This window comes from Erithacus rubecula (genome assembly GCF_903797595.1).
Source record: "Erithacus rubecula genome assembly, chromosome: 4".
Classification (NCBI taxonomy): domain Eukaryota; kingdom Metazoa; phylum Chordata; class Aves; order Passeriformes; family Muscicapidae; genus Erithacus; species Erithacus rubecula.
The window spans coordinates 23,294,142-23,317,003 of NC_136686.1; the positions used below are offsets into that span (position 1 = coordinate 23,294,142).

At 36.2% G+C, this 22,862-nt stretch overlaps 1 protein-coding gene across 2 annotated transcripts in view; it reads left to right on the top strand.

Moving 5' to 3' along the window:
- The window catches only part of TMTC2 (transmembrane O-mannosyltransferase targeting cadherins 2), a 230,382-nt gene that overhangs the window by 166,427 nt on the left and 41,093 nt on the right, over positions 1-22,862 (top strand). For both annotated transcript variants that reach the window (XM_079303863.1, XM_079303862.1), the window contains exons 8-9: positions 6,965-7,086; positions 20,435-20,516. In XM_079303863.1, the coding sequence (XP_079159989.1) occupies positions 6,965-7,086; positions 20,435-20,516 (204 nt within the window). The remainder of the gene's footprint in view (positions 1-6,964; positions 7,087-20,434; positions 20,517-22,862) is intronic.

Consider the following 22,862-nt stretch of genomic DNA (forward strand, 5'->3'; position numbering starts at 1 on the left):
CTGTGCATGCTAAGCAACACTTAATTTATAAGATCCAAAGATGATTAAGTTGTGAAATACATATCCCACATCATAACTTATGCAGAGTATGGTACCTGCACTTATCTAAGCTTTAGTCATCAGTGTGCTTCCTATGCAGCTCATGGAGTTTTACTGGTAATTTTTTACCAAGTGTACATTACAAGCCTTTTTTTTTTCTTTGAAAGCTATCTTGGATGGAAAAAGGGTGGATTTTTTCTTCCATATGTGAATTTTATTACATGTTCCATGGAAATAAGAATGGTGTCCTCTCCAGTGGTGATGGGAAAAAAATGCTGGGCTTCCTTCTCTCTCTCTTCCCACCCTCATTCTGATCCTTTAGCCCTTCCCCCTCTGAGACTTTGCAGACTGTGGTAGTTTATATCTGATGTCCAAAGCTAAGTAGCTAAATGCAGCATCCAGCTGGCAGCCAGGTCTTGGTGATGTTCTGCAGGGCTCAGTATTAGGGCCAGTCGTGTTTAATATCTTTACTGATGATCTGGATGAGGGGATTGAGTGCACCCTCAGTAAGTTCACAGATGACACTAAGTTGGATTGGGAGTATTGATCTGCTGAAGAGCAGTAAGGCTCTGCAGAGGCACCTGACCAGGCTGGATTGATGATGGGTCACGACCAATTGTATGAGATTCAATAATGTGAATTGCTGGGTCCTGTACCTGAAAAAGCTGATTCTAAGGATAAAATGCATTTTTAATTTAAATTTGCTGGGTCTTATATGAAAATAAGTATAATCATAACAGTCACAGACCAAAAATATGGTCCAATACTGAAAATGGACTACAGGCATCCCAGTTAGGCATGGTTCTAATGGAAAGTGTTCTGTTAATAGAGTTCTAAAGAAACCTATACTGGCATGAAAATGAAGTTACCTTGCTCAGTGCTTATGTTTTTGTCACTATGCTTCTTTCATTGGAAGCTTTTGTACAGCAGGAAACAGCTGTGCAATGTCCATGCTGTTCCATGCTGCAACTGATTTTGCCCTTCATTTATATGTTTTCTACTTTAAGTATTTCCCTTCAAAAGTAGCTTAGTGATCTAATTAAATCAGATAAGGCTTTGCTTCAGCTAATTGAGGCCTTTAAGAATTTGTTCAGCCAGAGTAAATGTGGATTTACTCCTATCTGTCAAAAACCCTGGCAAAATACAATAAATTCCTTGAAATCTTCAAGGAGATTATTCTGTAAAAGGAAAAAAATCGACCCACAATATGCTTGGTCTATGCAGAACTTGATGCTCACTATGTACACCTGCTTCAGCTGTTTCAAGGAAGATGTGCATACACTGCATATTTATAACCAAAACTGTTAATCTGTTGCAGAATATCTTATACATAAGTATAGTGTAACATCAAATTGTGCTTCCAGATTTATTATGTTATTTTATGCACTGGTACCAAAGGAAAAAAAAGAGGAAATGGTATATCTAGAGAGGTACATTTTTGGTAAACACATCTGCCACATTGATTTGGACAAGAAAGCTGCACAGTCAAATTATCGAGGACACAAACTCCTTGTGCTATTGCAACACACAGGGACACAGACCTCTCCATCATTTTCTAATTGTTTATACTCCCAATTAAAATAAATTATGGAGAAATTAAATCCTCATGGAATATATATAGTAGAGATTTTTATTTTCAAAGGGCATCTCCATCTTCCCTTGTGTTTTGACGTCTGGTGTCTTGTCCATGTCAAATTTTTTTTTCTGTATTACAGTTTTACCAAAATTGGAGGGACAGATAATTAGCATATATAAGAATGATGCAAGGCAGATTTACCCTGCATTGTCTCCTTTATGGAGATAATTTTTCAGTTGTCTATTCAGCAGTCTCTTTTGGGGTCCTAAAAGGAGAGGACCATTGGAAGGACACACCTTCTTAATCTGAAAGTATGGATACCTTGCACATGATGGGCTACAGTGTTTTTACATCCACAGTACTTTTTGATTAAAAAGTCTGGCATGCTCCCTATCAGTATATGGCCTTTGCTTGACCTGAAACAGAAAAAACATGAAATCAAGAGGTGAGAGGTTAAGCTAGAATCACGTAACATACATTAATATAAATTCTGCATAATTTTGCATTTTAAGAATATGTGGTATGTATTGGAAAACCTTGTGTCCTTTTTTAATTTTTTTTTTATTTCAAACATATTCCACTTAATTATCAAGTAAAATATTAGCCTTTAGGGAAAATGGCTGCTGGCAAGCTAATATTTGCATCATTATTTAATATAAATATTTAATGTTTGTTATGATTGTTATAGGGTTTTAGTTATTATTAAGTATCTGTTAATGATTGTTAATGCTATGTTAATCAAATATATTTAATTACAGTTAATATCCTGACATTATTTTAGTGGGGAGTTTTTGGCTGATTTATTGTTTTTGTGGGATTTTGTTTAATTTTATTTTTAAGGATTAATTTTAAATTCAAAAGGTTCCGAGGAAATATGGAAAATACTATTGGTGAACAGTAGTTTTGCAAGTAGTCTATTTTGTGTCAAATAAAATCCACTTGAGTATGAGGATTTTCATTTTGGTGGTGTAAATCTAGCTAAAAGGTATCCCATTTCTGAGTTCTTTGAAAGTATTAGTAGAAATGTTAATGAACTTCGTATGCACTTCTTTAAATGGTGCTTCAATGGCATATTAATGTTTTTCTTTCACTACATTAGTAAATGAGAATTACAGTTTAATAATATATGATCTTTCTAGGAGAATAGGACAAGAAATGGGTTCATAAAACTCAGAAAATATTAACTGAACTAACCCCTGTGAAGCTGGAAACAGCTTTGAAATACTGATTGGTCCCATTTTACTCCAGTCATCCCTTGAATTTATTACCACCACTCATTGTGCAGGCAATGCTGCACATGTCTGTGTTGATACAGACTAGGGACTGGAAATCACCATTTATATCTTAAGGTTTTCACTGCCATGAATTTCTTTCTCTGTTGTTATTACCTCTGTTGAACTTTACGGATCTGACAAGTTTTATTAATCAAGTGTCCATGTGTGATCTTTCAGATCTTTAGCATGAGATTTGAAAGGTTTTGCAAAAAAAGTAATTGTTAAAGTAAATATAGAAATCTGCTTATGTGTTGGTTTGCATATTTTCTGCCAATGGACACTCTTGTTGCCTTTCTAATGTCTAAATCATTAGTGTTGCAAGTTTATGAGAATATATGATTGTAAATGGAATATATTATTTTTCTTTTTTTAATCTCAGACACACAAATGCATCATGAATTACAGAAGTCAATCCATACATAATTTCTCTGACATTTTGTTGGAAAATTATCTCAAGGTGGAATAGCTATTATTAAATTGCATCAGCCTAGTTAATGAATTCACTTGATTGAATTAATGGTTCAGTTACCTGTTGCTTGATTCTATTCTGGGTTTTGAGTATGGCAGTGGTAGGAGCTGTTGTCAGTTTTCAACTTTTTTCTTCACTTAGAAGATGAAATTAGTAACAGATCCTCTAACAGTGCTTCCTTCTGTAGTGATCTGTGTTCTAATTATTTTATAATATAGGAATTCCTGATACAGGTTCTTCAGAAAAACATACTCACCTATAGAGAATTACTTGTAAAGAGTCACAGAATCACACAATCAGCTGAGTTGGAAGACACTCACATGCATCTAGTCCAGCTCCTGGCCCTGCACAGCACTATCCCCAAAAGTCATACCATGTGCCTGAGATGATTGTTCTTGAACTCTGTCAGGCTTGGTGCTGTGACCATTTCCCTGGGGAGCTTGTTCCAGTGCCCAACCACCACCTGGGTGAAGAGCCTTTTCCTAAACTTCACCTGACACAGCTTCAGACCTTCAGACGTTCTTTTGGGTCCTGTCACTGGACACCAAAGAGAGGACATCAGTGCCTGCCCATCCTTTTCCCTTCCAAATGAAGTCATAACTGCCATGAGGTCTCTCCTCAGTCTCTTCCAGGCTGGATAGCCCAGGTGATCTCAGCTATTCCTCATATGGGTTCCCCTCAAAGCACTTCAACATCCTCGTTGTCTCCTGTTGGGCACTCTCTAAAAGTTAAAGATCTTTCTTCCATCATGGCATTGGAAACTGCCTCGAGGTGGGGCTGCCCCAGCTCAGAGCAGAGCAGGACAATCCCTCTCTTGCCTGGCTGGGATGCTGTGCCTGATGCCCCCAGTCAGGGTTGGCCCTTCTGGCTCCAGGGCACTGCTGACCCATGTTCAACTTGCCATTGACCAGGACCCTTTATGCAGCACTGATTTCCAGCATTTCATTCCTCAATCTGTCCATACATCCAGGGTTGCCTCAGCCCAGGTGAAGACTCTGGCACTTGCTTTTAGTCAGCTTCATATAGTTGGTGATTTCCCATCTGTGTAGTTTGTTGAGGTCTCTCTGCAGAGCCTCCCTGCCTCCAAGGAAGTCGATAGCTCCTCCCAGTTTTCATCTATGAAGTTCAGGGAAATACAGTTTCTTTCTTTGCAGTTTAATATCTGGATTGGCAGCTTTGTTTCTAGATGCCCCAATCAGAAACGTGCTCAAAGTTTATAGGAGTTCCAATTTAAGAGCTGCACTCTTAAAATCCATTAAAAACTGAATTTGCAAGTACTCCAAAGTTCTTAATCTCTTATATCAGAATCTATAATGAAAAATAGATGAGAACCTTGGATCTATTTGATATTTGGCAGTGTGTTCAGCCTTTACTACCCACAGATAATAGCTCCATCTCTTATGGCTGCTTACATTACTCTTAAAGCATCTTGTTTTAATTGCTTGAAACTCTGCCAAGCTGTAACAGGTTGGGATGGAATTTTCCACTTGAAGAAAAGAAAAGGACAATATGGATTCCTCATTTCCTGTATGCTAATGAAGCAGGGGCCTGTGGGAAAAAATAGTGTGCAATCAAATAATTAAACATTCTGCATTAAAACGTGGCTAGGGAGAGGAGTTGAGGGGAGCATACTGCTTGACTTCTGATTCCTTCTGTGCTTTCAACACTTAATGACTTTGTTTTGTGCAGATGAGGTATAATATTGTGTCATTTATTTGTGACTGCTGACATAGTGAAAAAAATCACATGTGATGTTACTATCACTGTGTTTGATGTTCATATTCTTTTGGGGTTTCTTATCTGTTTGGATTGTTGGATTTTTTTTTTTTCTTTTTCAAATTTACCTGGGCATTTTTGGAGGGAATTGTCCTTTTTGACCCTAAACAGCAACAGAATTATTTGAGTGCTTCTGTGTGTATAATCAGATATCCAGACCAGTGCATGAGTACAAAATGGGATGCAGATCTTTGATTTAGAGCAAGTAGACATTTTTTTTTCCAAACAGGGATGCAAGCCTCTAAATATAGCTGACTTGTTTGAAAAAGGTCTATTTGTTCTTAACAATCATGTTGGTTTGCCTTAGCCTTGGTTCAGTCAGCATGACTTCTATCTCTACATCATGCTCATTTTATCTGTGGTCTGAAGTTCAGTCATTGCTTGCAACACACCCTAACTTCTGAAACTCAAAACTTGCCTGGGATCCTTCTCCTCTGATGACAAAGACAGAAAAAAAAAATTTCTGCCTTGGCCTTGTCCCATTGTCTATTATGAAGAAAATCTTCCATAGCCTCTGTAAATATTCAAGATGAAGACATAAAGGAGCTCCCATGCTGTGAACTACTTGGTTTTCCTCTTTGAGAATCTTTTTCTCCTAGTTTTAGGGTGATGGTAGTTGGCTTAAATCTTGGTTAGTACCTCTGTCTCCCTGGTACCTTCACAGTACAATTTCCATGTAATGCAGAACTGGAGGCTGTGACTCACCTGGAGGGAGCCTTAGCCAAGCTTTACTTGAGTCAGCTATAGTCTTTTGATAACCTGTGGCTTCATAATTTGTGGAAGATACTTAGTCATTTATTAGAAATGGATCAGCTGCTGGGATGATGAAATCCTGAATCTTCAGTTGGCATTTTCAGACTGTCATTGACCTAGCAAGGGCATGTTTATATCAAGTCCTTGTGAAAGAGCTGTGTAAGTGCAGAGTGTTAATCTGAAAGCTGTTATTCTTCACCATTACATACTTGTTTCATATTGATTGTTTCCAAACTTTGAGAAATTTGTTTGCTTCTTGAAGAAAGAGACTTTCTTGCTGTGTGTGCTAAACTCTTTCTCAGAAACTTCATTGCTACAATTGTCTAACACTAATATATAATACATATAAAAACCTATAACAGGCTTTCTGACATTCCGTTCATATACTGTTCTTCAACCTTACCTGTCTCAACCTCTCATTGTAAAGGATTTCACTTTGGAAAATGTCCAGTTTCAGTCATTTGGTATGTGACTTCTTAAGATTAGCAATTTTAAAATAATGGATGCTTTGTTTTAATTTAAACAAGTTGTGGCAGATGATCTGATATTACTGCATTTAGAGTCTTGCCCCTCCCTTCAATATACTTTCAAGACTGTTTTCTTAAACTTCCCTATTTTTTTAAAATAGGTTATTGAGTTATTATGATTAAATTATTTTTATGATTAATTTTATAATTATGATTAATTATGACAAAATTAAAATTTTCCATGTTCTCCCTACTACTCCATGCTTTGCAATGTAGAGCGATGGAGAAGAAGTAGTTTTTCTAAAGTAGATGTGGTAAAATTTCTGTTACTTTGAGACTTTTAACTGAAGCTTAGCAGGTGGTGTTCTCTCTGGCATTTCTTTTCCAACAATGGTTTTCATCTCAGCTATGCTATTTCAGTCCTAATGAGGCCTTTAATCTCCTCACTCAAGTGTCTCCAAGGCTTTTTGTGTCTGGGTGTGTTTGCAAGCATTCAAATCCCTTCACTTTTTAGATCTCTGCACATTTAAAACATAGAAAATTACGAGATAAAGTATGGAAGGCTTGAGAGATTGGTGGCATTCTCAGCAGTGTTTGTTTGGCCCTGCAGGAGAAGCCTATATGAGGATGAGCCGGCTGCCTGAAGCAGAGCACTGGTACGTGGAGTCACTGCGATCCAAGAGCGACCACATCCCAGCCCACCTCACCTATGGAAAACTGCTGGCTCTGACGGTGAGTGTGTCAGCACCTCCTGCCAAGTGCTCTCAGGTCCTTGGAGTAGGTTGGGTAAAGGGATGGGAAGGCTTTGGCCTGAAAATTGCTTGTTGCCTTGTTTGTCACACTGTTACATCTATTCTTGAGATAGTACCAACTCTGTGCTGGAAAAAAAGTTGTAATGGTGCAGGAACTTTGTCATGCACAGTAAGGAGTTCTCTTCTGAAAGAGCCCTTATTGTAAGTTCTTTGGATGATAAGTAATGGAATTAATTCTGTAAGACATTGAGGGTTTGACTCAGCTGTTGGAGCAGCATATGGCTGTGTGTCCCCTATACTTTGTGAATAACATCTCATGCTTTGAATTTACACTTCCTTAAGAGTATCTCTATGAGCATGTGAAATGAGCTACTCAGCTATTAAGAGCTGGCTCTAAAAAATTGTAACTCTTGGACTTCATTATTTCTGTAAAATTTACTTAACTTTTGACTGCAGGTGTGCTAGTAGCTTGTAACCCCATATGATAGTTATAGCAAAGTGCCAGTCCCTCCTTGATATTCACATATTTTGAAGATGAAAATAGATTTCTGTTTTATTAATTCAAATAATTCTATTTTAAAACTTCCTTCCATTTGTTTTTTGTTTCTCATTCCCATTTTTCTTTTGTTCTTATCTATTCTACATTTGCTGTCATTGTTTACCTTAGTGGTTTTGTATTTGCATTCTGTGCTCTACTGATACACCTCTGTATGGTTCTTGACTCCTTGTGCCTCAGTCTGAATATTCCTCAATCTAAAATTGCTCAGCATTTCACCTGGTGATATGCTTTTTCTATAGTCTTGATTGTACTGTCCAGTCTTCAAGCAAAAAGTGTATTTTATCCAGTATAAAACAACAGGTCATGATTAATTTCAGGAGATCCATCACTGTTAAAAGTATCTGATTTTGGAAAAGAGGAAGCATTTATAAGTTTTATGTATGAGTAACAGGTGACAACATAGTTTGAAAGACTTAAAAATTGTTATCATGTAATGTTAAAGGCAGAGTTTTATTGAAAGCTGGGAAGGGAAGGTATTAACTTGTAATCAAAGTCAAGGAGGTAGTATTATATCCCCACTGTCTGTGAGCTCCACATTCTGGAAAGGCTTTTTTTTTATTTTCTTCTTTTTTTTTTTTTTTAAACAATTCAGAGTTCCTGTTAAAATTGCTAGGGTATTGACAAATATAGGCACCCACTGTTTATCTTCTTCTGGAATAGAACTACAAATAGGTTGTACAGGAAAATTTCCTTATGTACCTTGCTTTTCTACCAGATATCTCTGTATCTTGCACCTAAGAATAATAGCAGAAAGTCAGATCTTTGACACGAAAGTGCTAATTTATTGGAATTGCTGTGGGGAAGTGTTGTGGTTTAGGAATAGTATTTCCCAATTTAGTGTTCCCACTGTAACACTCCAAACCACACACTGCTCTTGCACTACTTCCTCTCCCTCCCTCTGCAGCAGGCTGGAGATGAGAATTGAGGGCACAAAAGGTAAAGACCATGGGCTGAAATAAGAACAATTTACTGCAAACAGTAATAAAATAAGAAAACAAACAGTAAGAGCAGCAGTATTAATAAGAAAGTGTATGAGAGAGTCGAATGATTCAGATGGAAATGCTCAGAACACAGAAACCCAGGACAGTATCCAACCCTGCCACCATGCTCCTTGGTCCAGAAGCGACCCCTTTGCCCCTTTCCTGCATGGGGAGGTGGTGTAGAGCAACCTCGGGGTCCTGGCCATGCCCCTTCCTGGCTGCTGCAAAAATTAACCCTGTCCTGGCCAGGACACGAAGTAAAGAGTTTTCTTAATAAAATCCAAATGTTTGCTTGTTGGTTTGTTTGCTTGCTACACACACACATCCCTACCCTGGTACTCCTCTATTTAATTTCTTCAGCTGCTGAGTCTGTGGATTATAAGGTCTGTAAGGGTAAGTATTGCATTTGTTTTGGGAAACAAGGTCTCACAGTTTTCATCAAAATAACAAAATCCCCAAATCCAAGAAGTGTAGACACATTGTGAGCTAATATTTTTTTCTTTAATTCTGTCTTCTCACTATGAAAGTGCAGTTATAGGATTAAAATTTAATGTTATTATCTCAACTTTTAGAAGAAGGCAATGAAAACTCTGCTTGAGTCATAAGAGTAGAATTGAATTGTTTACATTTTTTGGGGGATATAAATAGAAGATATGTGGGGGGGGGATTGTGCTTTGAGCATCTGAGCTGTGTTTGTGGAAGAATGTGTCTCAGCAATGAGGAGAACTGTGTACAGCTTTGCACACTGAATAGTGCACTATGATAGGCAATAAAATACATTTTCTTTCCCAGCACACATTTCTTTTCTATACTTGCTCTGTACCATAATTGTGGTCTATTCTCCACACATTTGTTTGTTATTATCTCTTGGCACTTTTTTAAAATTACTTTTGCTTCTCATATTCATGGCAATAGTACAGAAAGGATTGATATGCATTCTATTGACAGCAGTATAAGCTGAAAAGATGGTGCTGTTGTCCTGTTGACTTTCAATACTTCATAAACATATAGCAAGAAACATTATGATGACAAAGTATTTACAGGTGGCACAATATTTTTCTAATGGTACTTCATTAGTGAAAAATAAATTTCCTTTATCTTGGATCTGTTGAAAATTGGCATTAATTCCAGTTTGTCTTTGAGCTGCAGGTCTGAAAAAATATTCAACACAAAAATGGATGAAGAGATTTGGTGGTAAAATATGTATGTGTGGGTTTTGTCTCCATTTTGGTCACTTAATCAGTTTTACAGGTTACTGTCTGCTCAGTGATTCACAAAATGAATTTTGCCTAGTTTCTGGCGTACTGAACTGTCCAAGTGTTAGTTCCCATCACAAATACATAATTGCTGTAACTGATGTGCTTCCTGCAAGTCTTCATAAACTTCCTTCGGATTTGAATTAGAACTCCCCTTGGCATAGTTATTTCAGCCCAATCCCAATTTGTGTTACCACTGTGATTTATTCTTCTGTTAGACTTTGTTACCTGGGTTTATGATGATTTTCTCACAGCCTGTGTATTAAGAAAAAGAAAAGCCTACTTCAGTTAGTTTTCGGATATTAAAGAAGAGATGTGTTAGAGGCTTCTTTGCCATCTTCTGTTGGAATCAAACCTTTGAACTTTTTACAAACCTGTTTCTGAATATAGGTACTGAGATAAAACTGTTAATAACACTTCTCAGTGTCTCTTTTCTAGGAGAAAAATAAGAGATTAAATAGGAGACTAATGAATGGTGGATGTAGGTGCAAATATAGATAGAAAAATTTTCCATCAGTGAAATTGGGGGTGTAAGGGAGGAGAGGAGGTAATTTCCAGACAAGTTCCTAAATTCCAACCAAAGGCAATTCTAATATAAAGCCCCCAGCAGTAAAGTCAGACCTGTAAAGTTCACAAATTCAGCTCTGTTTTACTTCCTTACTTTTATTCCAAAGAAATGGCTTAATTTTAACCTCGGCTTTTCTGTCTGCTCAAGTCTGTTGCCAATATGAATGCTTGCTGAAAGCAGCATCACATAGAATCAGAGATTCATTTAGCCTGGAAAAGAAACAAATAATGCCCAAATGGCCTTGGGCATGCTGCTGTATATGCAGGAAAAACCAGACCAGCTTAAGAGCTCTACAGGAATAGCTAATGAATTTACAGTCCTGTTACCTAATATCGTAAGTCGCCAGAATTTCCTAGCTCCTATGTTAGTTCATGTTATATGTTTATATCTAAGAATTATAGTTCACTAAGCTACAATTTTCTTGAAAATATGTTAGGACAACATAATTTAGTGGTTGAAAGTCATGATTAGTAGCTCAGTTACTAGAATAATTGGAAAATAGCCACTTGTCTGGGGCTTAGGTTTGTCCTTGTTTCATATTTTTGAAATGACACGTAGCTGTTTAAAACTGTAGTCCTTTAGCATTATGTGCTTTTCATACCTTTAATTTGCTAAGCTGCTTAAATTACCTGAGGAATTTATTTTTCAATGTGACGTAGTTGACATAGCCAATCTTCTGGTAGCTTTGTACTCCAGCATCTGAGTTTCATCCCTTACTTAGGTAATTTATTTCTACATTACAAAGAAAAGCATAATTTTTTAAAAGGCTTTATAATTACAAGACTCCCAGCTTTAGGATAAAAATGAATCTGTCAAAAATGACAGTGCCAGGTGATGCCTTGAGCATCTACTGTAATTCATTTTCCATTATATGAGCAGACCTTCTAGAAGAGAAGGCGTTGGCTGTCATGCTAAAAAAATAATTTGCAAGTAAGGCTCTTAATATTTTTTTTCTCTCACTTTAGTAGTCCTAAAGAAAAGACTAAGAAACCTTTCCTTCTAGTGTCTGGCCTCTCTGCCATCAGTCAGTGGTTGGTTGTTGCAGTAGTTAGTCTGAGAAGCTTTATTTCAATTAAAAAGAAATGTTTTTAAGTTTTGTTTTATCTATTTTGAGGGAAGTTGAGCCCAAAAATAACCCTGCATAGTTTGCAGTAGTGACTCTAATTTTTAAAGTACTTAGGGACAACCTTATATTGTAATGTAAAGTGTGTTGCATCTAGGAGTTACAGGCTTTGCTATGTTTCTCTGGAAAAAAATTGCTGTGTTTTCTTGCATTTTACATGGCTCCACACAGTGATGTTAATCTCCTATTTTTTACTGACTTGGAAAATTACCCAAAGTGCTGTAAGAAAAAATTTACTTTGCCTTGTAAAATTTCAGTGCTAAAGCTCCAACTATTAAATTCAGCAATAATCATCCTAGAAGATTCCCTATAATATAAAATATTTTATTTTTAAGTGCTCTCTTCAAAAGGGGATTGGGAAAAGGCAGTGATAGACATGATAGAGACTAATATAAAAGTAACAGGATTGTGACATTCCAGTATCAACATTGAAGTTTAATATTTTTCTTAAAGTTTTGAAATAATTGCTCCTCAGTGAGTGACCATATTTTTGCCTGCAATTGATTGTTGCTTATGCTTCTGACAAACAGAAGGCCAGTTAGGTATCCTGCCATTTTTGATTAGTTCTGATATTACTCAGTGTTGCTTTCAAATACCCTGCAGTATTCAGTCATTGGTGCAGCGCTTGACTGTCGTCTCAAAACAAATATAAATAAATGACAACTTAGAAATAAATGGAGGATATGAAGAACAGAGAAGAATGAGACAGCAGGGGAAAAGGAGAATGGTGTACAATGAATAGATTAATTCAACATTTACTATTCTTGTAATTACTTGCTGCTGATGTTTCAGCACAGAAAGGAAATTTGCATTTCTGTTGGAAAAATCTGTCATATTGTCATCTTTAATGTCACTGGCTCATTTCTACTTTTTCTTCTGTCTCTCTAGATTTACACAAATGGGAAGAAAGCAGGAATGAGGGAGAAGAGTCATGATGTCAAAAGAATTGTGACTGTCTTTAAGACATAGCAGTTGGAATGCTCTATGTTAAATCTAGTCATGATCTTCTAGAAGGGTTTCTTCTTTTAGTAATCAACTCCTTTAAAGCAAACAAAAATATTTTTTTGTTAGCCAATAAATGCCTACACATAAGGAAATCTTTAATTAGTGAAAAGGCATTTTCCAAACAGGTCAATTAAATTAGAGCAGCAAAGCTCTTATGTATTTTGTTTTGGGAAACTATATCCCTTGGCTGTTAGTACTGCTTTTAGAAGGATTTTTTAAAATGAAAATTGGATACCTCAAAGTCACATCATGGCAATGTAAAAATGACATTGAATCCATGAGAATGCTTTGCCTAAGAAATCAAGCCAAGCAATAGCCAGTACTGTTTTTTTTGTCTTGTATTCAGCTTGTGGTTGGAGCCTGGCACAGACACTATGAGATTTCTTGACACTTGAAATCTCTTGAGGGTTGAAATTGATGCATGCCCAGTTTGTATTTAGTTCTGAGTTTGCAAAATGTGAGTTGTTTTCATTTTTGTTTCCTCCTTGCATGCAATTCACTTGCAGGGGCTAGAAGGAAGGGGTTTCCCTCTTCAGTGGGGAATATCAGGTTTACTGACTTCAGATGTGTGAGCCCTTATTTTAAAGGTTTGGTTATCTGGTGTATCTGGAGCTTTAACACCTCCAGTCTGAATGACAGGATTTCCGAACTACAGAAGTTTCAATAGCTGACATCTATTGAGCTTGTATTTCTTCAGAGGCTGGCTGCATGCCAGAGGTATTGCATCCATAGATGTACTTTCCAGTCCCCTTAGGACATGTGTTTGGCTGCATGCCAGTTGTAATAGAATTAATTATAAAGCAGAATATTTTCATTTAAATATAGCATATCTGTCTAGTTCATAAATTACTCTGGAACAGGTATTTAGGCACATAACCCCTCTCTAACCTCCTTTAGGGATCTCATCTTCGGTATCGTGTTTCTAACTTCCTGTACAGGAAAAGGGGAGCCCTAAACTTCTCACTTTACTCAACATAAATTTAAAGCTTGTTGAAGAGAACATCACTGACACAGGATGAGCTGCTGTCATGAAAGAAGCACAGACCGTGTTGGGTTTGGAAGCAACCTTAAAGATCATCTAATCTAACCCACCAAAAGAGAGATCTTTTTTGTTTTATTACATGGTTGAATAGAGTTACTCTGTGCGTAGTAATTTTGTCAGTAATCATGGAAAAACAGGCCAAATTTAGTTAGAAGAAATTAATAGGACTCAGTGAAAGCGGCATGTGAAAATACTGAATTTATATTTTACTGGCTGGCCAGTAAAATATGAGCAGATATTAGCACACTTCTTTATCAGAAAATATAAAATGTGGTATAAGACTGAACAGAAAAGAAAGTGACTAAACTGGAAATTTACTTCACATTTCATTGCATATTTTTGATACAAAATGGTCAAATTAATGACTGAAGTGAACATTTCAATGGGGGTTTAGACAGTAAATAAATCACAAGGTATAGAATGAAACCCTTTCTGTAGAAGTTTACTTAAGACTTTATGCAATATTTCTTGGTTCCAACAGTGATGTAATGAGGTAAATTCCTCCTAGACTTCAAGTTACCACAAAAGAAAGACTAAAATACGTACAACATTAAAAATAAACACCAAACAAAAAACCCCACCACAACAGAACAACTGAAAAAAAACTTCAAGGGGAAAAACAATTTATGCCTGCATTTCTTTTCCATATTGTTTTGAATACTTTAATAGAACAAGAATGATTTTGGTGATAGAAGACACATAAACCAAGAAAATGGATGTCAAATAGCTTTAATATATTATTGATTAATGTGATACATAACACTTGAAGAAAATATCACCTTAATAGTCTCTCAATCACGTCCTATGCCAGTAAAGTTTTGAGCTGTGCTTTACATTTCTAGATCTATGTGTCAGTTCATATCCAGTGATGTCACAAGCAGAAAGGCTTAAGCTCCAGTAGATTCCCAAAGTCCATGGGCACTGTTTCAATCCCAACTCTCTGGTTATCATGCCTTCAATTATCACTGTAGATGTATACCCAAGAACACAGTTTATTTTGCTGTAATCTTAGTTAACCTTGGCTCATAGAAGAATCACACTGACCAGCAGTATGTCAGTGAAGCTAGTAGATGGATTTTTACTCAACAAAAATCTGCATGTGTTTGCAGGAGGAATAATATTGTATATTAAGATGGAAGTGAACTACTTAAGGTGCAAATAGAGGATTAAACTAATATAAGAGGTTGCATTTTATTGATTCTACCAAGGCTTATTTTCAAAAGCAGCTAGGTTATGTACTGGATTGTGCATGGGAGGACTCTGGTCCAGGGAAATGACTGGGAAGGAGAATGTTAGTCGTGACCTCAGTGATGAAGTTATGTGGCTGTGTCACACTGAGCAATAATGAGAAAGTTGCTTCACATTCATTAAAATGTTTAATATATCGTGAATTACCTTGAATTGGTAGATAAAGATTTAGAGTGTAATTTCCTCTAGAGTGATCCAATTCATGGTCACATACACTGTGATGGCTTCTCTGCCGTGTTTGTTGTTATTATTTCATTTTAATAAAAATGAGATGAAAAAGCAGGATTTGTCTCCTTAATGCACAGGAAGTATAGAAACTGAGATAAATTTTAGACCTTTGATGTTAATAATCCAAGTCCTGTATATTTCAGTTGATGTAGCATTTCACGTACAAATTGTGGTACAAGATACTTATATTGTAATTCAGAGTGAGGAGGGAAGAGATGTAGAAATAACAGCAAATAATAGAAAAAAGAATCCCTTTAGCTACTAAATACTAGATATTAAAGTTTGTTTTGAACTTCTAATATCTAGAGCCAGGGTGGAGAGCTTGCCTATGTCAATGACATCATTGTAAGATGCAACTCCATAGTTCCTGTTTCATTAGTCCTGCTAAGTAAAAACTTTCGAACAATTTATTACTCATTTGCTCAGTATCACACCATTTAAGTTGTATTTCGCCTCACTTTTGTGAGGCAAAAGGAACTGATTATGAAACAGGATATGCAGGTCTGCAATAACTTAAACATGGAAAGGAAGTCACAGGTTCAGTTCAAACTTTTTTACTATCACTGAATAGTCTGTGACTTTAAAATGTTCTAGAGGAAGAAAAACCATGTAACATAATACTTGTTTTTCTCTATTCAGTGTGCACATTTTAATCAAACTTCCTTTAATAAATCTTTTCATAATTCAATCTGTTTTATTAAAAAAGTGAATGTTTGCCAAAAAAAAAAAAAAAAGAGAACAGATGTGGAGAGTGACAGTCAACTGTATTTGTGGCATAAATTAAGTTCTTTATGCAATCACATTATTACCAGTTAAAATTGGTAAAACTATATTGAAGAATGAAGTCTGTGTCCTACTGGTAAACCCTTGTAAGTTTTGAAGAATGATGAATATTTATGTAATATAAAGTAGGTTTAAATTGCAGAGACCACCTAATTTGTTGAACCACCTTACTGGTTGCCACTGTGTCATCATAGTTTCCACAGGAGGGTAATTCAGAGCTGCTCAGCTGTATTAGTCTTTCCCAGTTTTACTAGCATTGCAGGGTCCCTGGGCCTCCAGCAGCCTGAAGTACAACAGCTGCCTCAACATGAATTTGGCAAGGTTATGAGAAAAGTAGGAAAAAAGAATTGGGGTGGATATCAAAATGCTGGTTTTGTCCTCAACTTTTTAATATTTTAAGGATAAATACAGTCTTCTACTAATGTATGAACTGCCCTTAGCTGGCTCTCTTTCATTTGTTCTGGTGATCATGGCAGTCATTTATGTTTCATTTGTATCCCAGATAAGCTGTATGTCTGACCATATCAGCAAGCACAGATACATTGTTTTGTCTCTAGAGAAGAAGCAACCAACAAAACCAAAAACTTCTTGCAGTCAACTGCAAAGAACGGTCTTAAAAATCAAGCTCCTGAAATCATACTTAAACAATTAACAGTTTGTCTTCCAAAACTGGAAGCACCCAGCCATTCTGATTTAGAGTCTGCATGATTTGTGGAGAGTGAGGTATTTCTGAAAGCCACAACAACTTATGTGTTAGAAGAGCCCTGCATTACTTACCTTCACCTTTTAAACTTTTTTTTCCCTTTTAAATTTGACAGTGTTGCTGGAAGATGGTAATCAGGGGCAATTAATCTTTATTTGGGAATGGGACAGGGGAGACGGGGACTGGTGTTCTCTTTATTAATGGAAAACTCCAGGAAGTTTGTCCTCATTATATGCTTTAGGTCCAGTTCCAGTAAGGCAAATATCAGCCAGTCTTCCAAATAAATTATTAAAGTGTCTTCATCATGTTCAAGTCCTTTTCTTCAGCAAGGAGATTCACATTTTTTTATGCTTCTGTCATGTTAGTCCCTGCAGTGAAAAGCCATAAATATGTGTGTATGTCTGTGCAGATATCTCCATTAGGGCTTGTGACCACCCACTCGTTTCTCCTGAGCAGACCAGTAGCTGTCATATAGCACCTTTTCATTAGCTACTGACCTGGACTGAGTCTAAACTGGTGACCCAGAGGAGGAGGGTATTTTGTATCCTGTTATTAATCCTCAGGGCTCTCAAGTATTTTCATTACAATTTATGAATAACTTCTTTATCCTTCAAGTAAGTCCTCTATCATATGGTTGTAAACTTACAGTTTTTTGCTTTGTAAAATTGCCAGAGCATGTCATTGTGCATGTGTGACTGCAAACCCTGCTGCTAGAAATTGGGAGGCTGCCAGTGGCTCTCAATTCCTGCATTTGTATGGGTCAATACATGTAACAGTGAGTATGCACACAAAATGCCTTCCTGCCCCAAATCTGTATTTTTCAGCTGTTTAAACAATTATTTGTATTTTTTTTGAAAGTTATAATTTTATTTGCTTGTACCATCTGTTTTATTAACACTGAGAACATACAGAATGGGAAGGGGACAATGTCAAGATTACTGTCAAGTAAACTACACAGTGTCTGCATTCTGTTGAGTAGTTAAGATGTATATTGGATAATTGAAAAAAAGTTGTTAAATGCTAAGTTTTAATTGTGAAAAAGCCTGATTCTGTCAAGCGGTTACATTTTGACACAAAAAATAATGTGTAATAAATCTGTGATGAGGTATTGACATTTCAGCAGTAGGAGGACATTTTAGCTGGTGTCATGCAAGATTTCTCACAATGCCAGTCTGCAAGAAAACACTTTTACTCATTTTTTAAAATAATTTTTTACAAATGTGAGTAATGAAAATTGATAGCCAAATGTGAACAAATGGAGCTTTGCTGATTGTTTTTAATCAGATAACTTTATGTCTTGATTGATATAATTAAACATTTTTTTCCCCTTTATCTGTGAAATGACCATTTGAGCCTGTAAATAGCACAGTTCTTTTGATGTTATGTATGCTGGCACCTGTCATCATTATGTATTGTAGGTCTCCTGACTAGCCTGAATTTTAGTGCAGTATGCCATTTGGAAAGTGCCAAAAAGAGTAGAGCAGTCATGTATTTTTGGTGATTCCAGTAAATAAAAATTAATCATGTTTGAAATGTTTCTGGCCTTAGAGTTCTGTAGGTAGAAACTACAATTTTATGACTGTATTAGATGAACTGTGCTTTGATGTTCTAGAAATAGACACAGAGTGCAACCAGCTAAAACTAATTGTGTTAGTCTGTTAAAAAAGGCAATTATGCAAAATCTGTAGATGTTCATTCTGTCAGTATTAATGATACATATGCTTAGTGCCTCTCATTTTGAAGCCTTAATGCTAGACTTAGATAAACTATTATAAGTTTTGCCAGACCACAATTGCCAACCATAGATTTAAATGTGCAAAACTGAGTATTTGCTTATCACCTCACCCTGCCAATTGTTTTAATTGATGATTATTTTATTTTGTTCTTAACTATAGTTGCATGCTATTTTTAAAAAATTATGTTATATATATGTGTGTGTGTGTGTGTGTGTGTGTCTTTACTGCACTAGTAAAAGAGGAAAAATCAGGTCTGGGCTACGTGTCATATAGTTTTTTGTTTTGGGCTTTTTGTTTGTGGGTTTGTTGTTTTGTTGTTTGGGTTTTTTCTTCTAAAACAGGATGAGTCACTGCAGTATCAGATAGTGTACTCTATCACGTGGTTGCACCATTTGGTTGATAGAAAGGTTGTGCCATGTGGATTTGGCTTTAAGGAATATGGATTTACCAAAGAAAGTTTACTAAATAATAAGGCTGAATTCCTATGTCCAATGAACATGCATTTTGTGAAACTGGAATCCCGTAAATGTTATGCCTGCTCATATCTCTGCCAGGATGATCTCTTGAAATGTGGCCTCTGTGTTGGTTTTGGTGGAACCTGGTCTTCATATAGTTCTTGGTGTGCTGCACAACTTCTTTCACTCTATTTCATTGTCTCTAAGACCCCAGAGGGAAATACTGTGAATCTAAAGCAGCTGTAATCATGAACAGACCTCATTATTATTCCTATGTTAACTTGTGGGATAGTGCAGGATGTGTGCCATGTCTGTTTCCAAACCACAGAACTTGAGACAGCCTATATGGCAGTATCTGTGAAATAACACTCAAGGCAACTCGAGAGGTGCAGACCACAATGCCTTTCTTCCACAGGGGTTAAGCTTAACTGTTCTTTATTCTGCAGGCTGCCTATTTTATAGCACAAACCACAGCAGCTAATTTCATGGGGATAGGGATAAACAGGTCACAGGTGTCTTACTGAGTATGTGATAGTGATTTGTGTTTATGTATCAGACTAGACTAATTCAATATCATCTTTTTTCAAGAGTAATGACCAGTAATGAATCTGCTCTGGCACTTCTATACCATAATGGACCTATAGTGATTTGGTGATTCCAGTGATAAGGAAATTTCTGTCTCAGAAAATGTCTATTCTTTTTACCATCAGTTCTGCTCAGCTTTGTTTTTTTTGTTTTGTTTTTTTTTTTCCCCCTGACCAATTGTCATACCCTTGACCATTGTCTTTAAAAATTATCATTTCTATTACAGTTGTTTTATGGCTGTCAGGATTGATTTCTGATAAAATCTGACTTTCCACATTAAAATCAGAAAGACTTTTTTTTTTTACTTTCCGTATTAAACCCTAAAATATTTTTTATTTATGTACTTTCATTTGTGTTGACTTTACCTTTGGCCGTATCTATAGTGTTAATAGTATATTAACACTATAATTTAGGGTACAAGGAAAAGATATGGAGCAGCATCAGGGGACATTCAGAATGGATATTAGGAAAAGGTGACTGGTCACTGGACCAGGCTCCACAGGAAGGTGGTTGCAGCACCCAGCCTGTCAAAGCTCAAGAGATATCTGGAAAACACTTAGTCACATGGGTTTAGGTAGTCCTGTGAGGAGAAGGGAGTGAATGATGTTTATGGGTCCTTTCCTACATGAGAACTTCTAGGATTCTATTGATTCATGAACTTTTTTTTTAAGAGCACGTCTAAAGCTCTGTCCTAGTTTCCCTTCTGATTTTAGTTTAGGTAAGCATAATGCTTGTCAGAAAAATATCATGGAACTGATGTTCACCCCAAGGTTTTTCACAATATCTTTTGCAAGATGTTTCTACCACTTCCTTACTTCTTGGACATTGATGATGTTGGATTCATTTCTTCCTCAGTCTGGAGATCTGCACCATAAAGTATCTGACCACAAAACTTACCATAGCACTTAAACATTTGTATTTATTTAGGTTAAAGTCTAGTGATAGTAGTAGTTGTTTTTCTGCAGTGCCTGGAATCTGGAAATTTTAACTGTACATTATTGCTTCAGGGTGACACACTATTAAAATCATTTCATTCACTTTTTTTTTCATTTTTTAGGGACGCAAGAGTGAGGCAGAGAAGTACTTCATGAAGGCTATTCAGCTGGATCCTACCAAAGGAAACTGCTACATGCATTATGGTATGTTTCAGATAGATAGGATTTCAACACATATTCAGGCTTGCTGTTAATCTCTCCAAGTGATTAAAGATTTGGAAAGTTCTTCTGGCAAAATATCTTCTCTAAAAGGAAAGAAACTAATCTACCATATATTGCTTCATTGCAATTTTTCAATCATTGTAGAAAGAGAGGTGAAGATTTTTATGTTATGCATGTCTTTCCTCCTATGAGAGGAATTTCAATATTGCTGCTTCTCTGGGAAAGAACTAAGGTGACTTTGCCATATGTCAAAGTTTCATGGCCTGTAATATTATTGTTAACAGTTTTGGCCTGACTTCACTGATTGTTGGTGGGTGGGCAACCAGAAGTTTTACTTCAGTGTGCATGAGCTCCATATATTGAAGTGTCCTACAGGCCTTACATCTACCTCCTTCCCAGCACCTTCTTGGCTTGAAATGGCAAAGTATTACAAAAGGCTTTGACAAGTTGGCTGTATCTTTCCTTTTAAGACAAGCGTGTTGCATAAAGCACACAATTAATTTGAAGGTATCTTTGTAACTTTGGATTGTTTTTGCTAGATGTGCTAAAAACATTTCCAGATGTGTTTAGTCTCAGGGAACCAAAATTATTTATCTTTATGCACTCATTCTTACTGTATTTTAAAGCTGATAATGGACAAATCTTAAAATGCAGGCTACGTTGTGCCAATTGGAATGTAGAAAGTAATGTTTTATCTTAGTTTAGGAAGATGGTAGGGAACCACAAAGCACACACTATATATGTCTTTTTATATTATTTGAATTCCTTCTTCTGATTCTACATGGTAAAACAAATAAAAATGAATAGGCAAGAAGTAAAATCAATCTCACATAATAACCATGTTTTTACTCTGTGATATCTTTGTCTGAATTGCTCACATGTTGTATTTGCTTGGTCCTATGCAGTACGAAATTCCATGGGTTAGATTCCCAGAATCAACCTTTAGACTTAAGACATGTATTTAAATTAGTGCAGCCCAGTGTTGCATTATTCTGTATTATGAAACATTGCAGTTCATATCCTTGTCTTTGATTTATGCCCATACAAGTAAAGATAACAAGGATATTTGTGCATATAAACCTCATTATTTCAACTGTATGTGAGTATTGTGTATGTCTCAAGACAATGAGGAAAAGTTACTGCTGGTTGTTTCTTGAAATCCTACTCAAGATCCTTCCAACCTTTATTATTAATAAATTTGTCCTTAGTTATTAGGAAATCTTTGCATACAAATTTAGTGGTTGGTCCATCTCAGCACATGATGTTAAAATTTAGTGTATTTTATTACAGGTCTAGAATTTTTTTCGTTTTCACCCATTACTCCTCAACTTACTTGTCCTTTTCTGCAATATTCCCTCTGTCTCATTTTCAAGCACTCTATAAACTCAAAGCATAGTTATCCAAATCATCATTCATGTCTGATATATTGACTTCTTCATTACCAGATTACAATATGGTGTATTACATTGTGGTGTATTATTTCCTAATTAAGATTATTCCTTAAAAATATTGGAAAACTTTTCCTTTATTGTGACTCAGGTTCAGAAAGTGGGTTCTGTCAAAGGTGATAATTGCAACATAAGTGAGGTTCCACTCAGCAGGTTAGGAGTGAAGGGTGAGATTTAGTCCATGTTTGGAATAACAGCATAGTAAAATGGGTTGCTGAAGGACAGTAGACACAAGAAGGTTCTCTCTAACAGTCACTAGGTCTTGGAGCATTATACCCAGAGAGCTCTTCTGAATGTGTGTGAAATCTTTTCATAAGGTAACTTCTCATCACCTCACTGATGCAGTGAATGTTATTCTACATTTATACCAGGGTAGTTATGAAAAAGATATGGTCTACTCCTGCTTGGCTCTTGTGTCTGTGTAGTACAGCTGATCTCAAATCCTTGTCAATTTGGGCACAGGACTTTGTAAAATTTGAAATTAATTATCCTTGTTCTTTGTTTCCTTCCTTTCTTCCTTTCTTCTTTTCTCCCTTCTTCCCTTCTTTTCTTCCTAGCTTTATTTCTCTTCCGTTTTCCACCTATTTCTTGAATTAATGAGGGCTGTGTGTTACCAGGGGCATTCTAGATAATCCATTGTAATCTCTAGTGAACACTTCAAACTTTACCTCTCTGTCTCATTAATTTGTTCCAGCACCTTGTCACAGATACTTTCTACATCCTATATGCCAAGAGTTTAATTATGGAGAAAGACATCCATATTTTGCATCTTAGGGAAAATCCTTAAAAATCTTAGGAAAAAATTATTTTTTTTTTTTCTCAGCATGAAGATATTGGAAGAGAGAATAAAGTAGTTGGCATCAGTCCTAAAAACACATGT